Source organism: Plasmopara halstedii (assembly GCF_900000015.1).
Source record: "Plasmopara halstedii genome assembly, contig: Scaffold_2386, whole genome shotgun sequence".
NCBI lineage: Eukaryota > Oomycota > Peronosporomycetes > Peronosporales > Peronosporaceae > Plasmopara > Plasmopara halstedii.
Window position 1 is genome coordinate 2,229,772 of NW_020189293.1, and position 3,583 is coordinate 2,233,354.

A 3,583-nucleotide genomic window follows, 5' to 3' on the forward strand; every position below is an offset into this window, starting at 1 on the left:
TGACTTGACTTTGCGCCTTTCCAACCCCCCAAACCAAGGGATGAAACTCAAGAGAAAAAGAAAACAAGACCGATTGGACGACAATCGTGAAGGTGGTTCAAGAATCGTCAACGACCTTCATCCTGCTATCGCACAGCCTGCAAGAAATACCTTTCCTGACGTAAACTATGATCCAATCGTGTCGAAAGGTAAACAAACGCTTTGACAAGCCTCTCTGCTTCAAGATACTTTATAAAATGAATCTGAGATTCCTTGGGGTAATCAAAACGAAGCAGACTTGTTGAAGTATATAGATTTTTATTTGGTTTGTTAGCAAGCTGAATGTTCATGTGCGCTGGAGCTTTACATTTTCGTTGTTACATTTTGTTTGATCATATAGCTCACAACACTGTTATGCTTGTACAAAAAAAGTTTGAGGCTCGAAGTATCCAATCAATGTATGGTATTTTAGTGTTGTCTTCTCGTTGATGTGATAACGTGGGTTTGCTATGTTCGTGAAACAATGTAGCGCAAGATTTACCTCCACCCAAGCCACCAAGACGTGGAATACAGCTTCCAACCTTTTCTACAGTCATGTGATTTCTGCTATCGACCTATTGATACCGGGGGATGAATAAACAGTATCCTAATGCACAAACTTTCAATTTTATCATAGTGATGTGACAGCATACCTTATAGATTATGTTGAAGCGCAGGTACTGCATGCATCACTGTGTCTATCAACTATCTGTTGAATGTTTTTTGATACCTTGTGTTCTCTGGTTGCTCTTTTAAAATGTGCCGCAAGATATTAATTCTTTTACGCACGACATTTTTAAAATGCTCATGTTTTCTAGTCTCCATTATCGAGTATATTGAGATTGTTTTTATGATGTGTTGTGTTCCCCACACAATCTTTAAATTATCAGTTTCAAAGAGCCGCATAAAGAAAATAGAGTAAGACCCAACAAGTCATTAAGAGTAACAAGAATCCCTTGCTATTATCTGTTGTGTCGCATTGGCACCGTTTCGCTAGATGAAGTATTCAGAAATGAATTTTCAGGCTCACGTCAAATTGGTTTTTCTGTGTACAAAGCGTATGACGACCTCGTTGCATGTTTGATATTGATCTAAATTGTGGCATTTCAAAATACATACCTTTCGTGAGATAACAAAGAAATTTAGAATTAAAACTCTCGGTTCGCCGCGTACGAATCCAACTTGCCGACGAGGAAACTTTCAGTCCAAGTTTTTTCTGTGCAGAGTGCACGACAAAACTTGAATTCTCGATAAACTTAACATTACACATCCATTTCCTCGGGATTTTTCAAAAAATGGATGACACCTAGTACTTAAATTTCATATTTTCGTAATGTGATTTTTATAGATATCCTATCAAAAACTGGCATTTATTATAGGCGGCTTGAAAGACGCACGTCCGTGTGACGCGTCAACCGTGTGGAGTAGCGAATTCCGCAACTAAGCAGTGAAGCGATTTTTTGTGAAGTGACCGGGGTGACCCTAGAGGCTGTAAGTCTTCCCTCATAGCCATCGACAGAAGGTTGCTAAAGTTGAAGAAATTATGCATCGTGATATATCTAAGGAATTGCAAAAGGGTGTGGCCACAGAAATTGTATGTTTAGTACCAAAAGAGGACTGCTAATTAGATGCTAAAACCTGAGTCTACATGTTTATTATGCATGGCTCTCTTTCTTTCTTGTCCTGAAATTGCCATATCTGTACAAAATGACTTATAATCTGGTCTGTAAACCATTAAAAGGACGAGGGGTGTTAGTATTTGCTCGATAGACCTGTTTGAGGGATCGGAACCCGCAATCGTGAAAGTGAAGCTGACGCACCTTAACTTCTCGGCTAAATTGAGTTTGTTATCTGGGCGAACAAAATGTAATACTGTTCCATGTAATTTAGACATGCACTCGCAGCATCATTCTTCAACCGTATTGAGCGCCGTCATCTCTACATGCCGTAAATGCTTGTTGATCTTTGGCAATGCTTTGGTCTATAAATGCAAACATCTTTGGATGAGTGGCAACCACGCTCAACCGGTATCGTCTACCAAGGCATGGGTATCATTGCAGTGAAGACATATCTAGATGCCGATTGGGGAAGCAATACCGATGACATACGCTCGGTTTCAGGAATTATGATCATGATTACAAGTGCACCAGAGGTGTTTAAGTCAAAAAGCAGCAACCATTGCACTCCGCTTGGTGGAGGTTGAGTATCGGGCTCTCAGCCATTGCACTAGAGAACTTCTTTGAGCGCGTGTGATGCATTAGGCATGGTCTCGAGCAAGTACAAGGCATCCAAGCTTGAGAAGACTACCAAGGAGCAACCGCTTTAGCCAAAATGCCGGACAAGCAAAGTCTTCAAGTGGCTTAGTACGCGAATAACAAGCTTTCATTGCTGCAGTCTGGAGCTCTCGTGACATACACACTTATGCAACATCCAATCGAGTGCATGTAGATATTTACAACAGGCATCCATTATTTTCGGCTGACTTACGTATCCATTGACATTGTCATCACGTAGCGTAAATTCGATATAAACGTTGTTTGCAAGCAAACTGATCAAGAAATCAGCAATGACAACCAGCTGTTTCATTGGTGAGTAACTCCGCATGATTCCTTCAGACTTAAATTATGTTAGAAAACAGAAAATATGCTTGACAAAATCGATTGCATAAGCCTGCTTGACCTCCTTCGCACACCAGTGCCATTTTTGGTCACGCTTCTTGGCAAAGACCCATTCTGATACAATGATCCGATTGTTCCCGTTTGGATTTAATACCCACGAATGTTTTTGCTTATGCGAGCGAAGCTCAGCTCAGCTCCGATAATTTCAAGCCACTTCGCCGCATCGCCGCTTGCCATTGCTCGGACATATGAATTTGGCAAATCCATATCATCATTACTTTCCATCGTGTAAGCAAGAACAGCTTCGGCAATGAGTTCGTCATCGTCAAAGTCAGGCACATTTAGGTGTCGATGGGTCATCACTTTCTTCTGTTCTCTCTTCGTCTTTTCACCTGTTCCATAGCAGAAGCATTGGCTCATGTCTTCGTCTTGTTCGCACATCAGTCCAAATACTTAACAATATTCCTGACGCATTTGCAGAGATATAAGCGATACTCTGTTATCTCCAACACCACTTGATATAACAATCAAAAGACATCCGCTGCTGTCGATTGGCAATTGATGTACGATTAACGTCTGTGAAAGGTTCTTTATCTTTTCTCAAAGATGTGGCTGTCGATTAGCTAGGTTTTGAACATAATCATCCGTACTAAACTTTATACCTCAATGTTCGCTTCTGGCAATCGCGCATGCGTGTCGTAAAAGTCGCGTACTTCACGCTCATTCAACGAAACAGAATGGGCCGCCCTTCCCCTGCCATTCTCCAAGTTGGACACGCGAGATTTCTGCATAAACAATAAACATGCATTTAAAGCTTCTGTGTTTGAGCTTGTTCTCATTGCATCGTTAGCAGTAGCATAAACACGCAAAAGTACATCATCCAATACATCATCTTCAAAATCGATTCATCAAATAGCCGACTATTTAGTCCCAATGTTCTAAATGTA

The 3,583-nt window shown here is 40.9% G+C and overlaps 1 protein-coding gene across 1 annotated transcript; it reads left to right on the plus strand.

Moving 5' to 3' along the window:
- Positions 1-2,005: 2,005 nt before the first annotated feature.
- PHALS_03917 (uncharacterized protein) lies at positions 2,006-2,344 on the plus strand (the record flags this gene model as incomplete). Its single annotated transcript, XM_024718219.1, has 2 exons — positions 2,006-2,170; positions 2,249-2,344. 2 exons carry the CDS (start codon positions 2,006-2,008, stop codon positions 2,342-2,344), a joined length of 261 nt encoding a protein of 86 aa, XP_024583640.1.
- Positions 2,345-3,583: the final 1,239 nt, after the last annotated feature.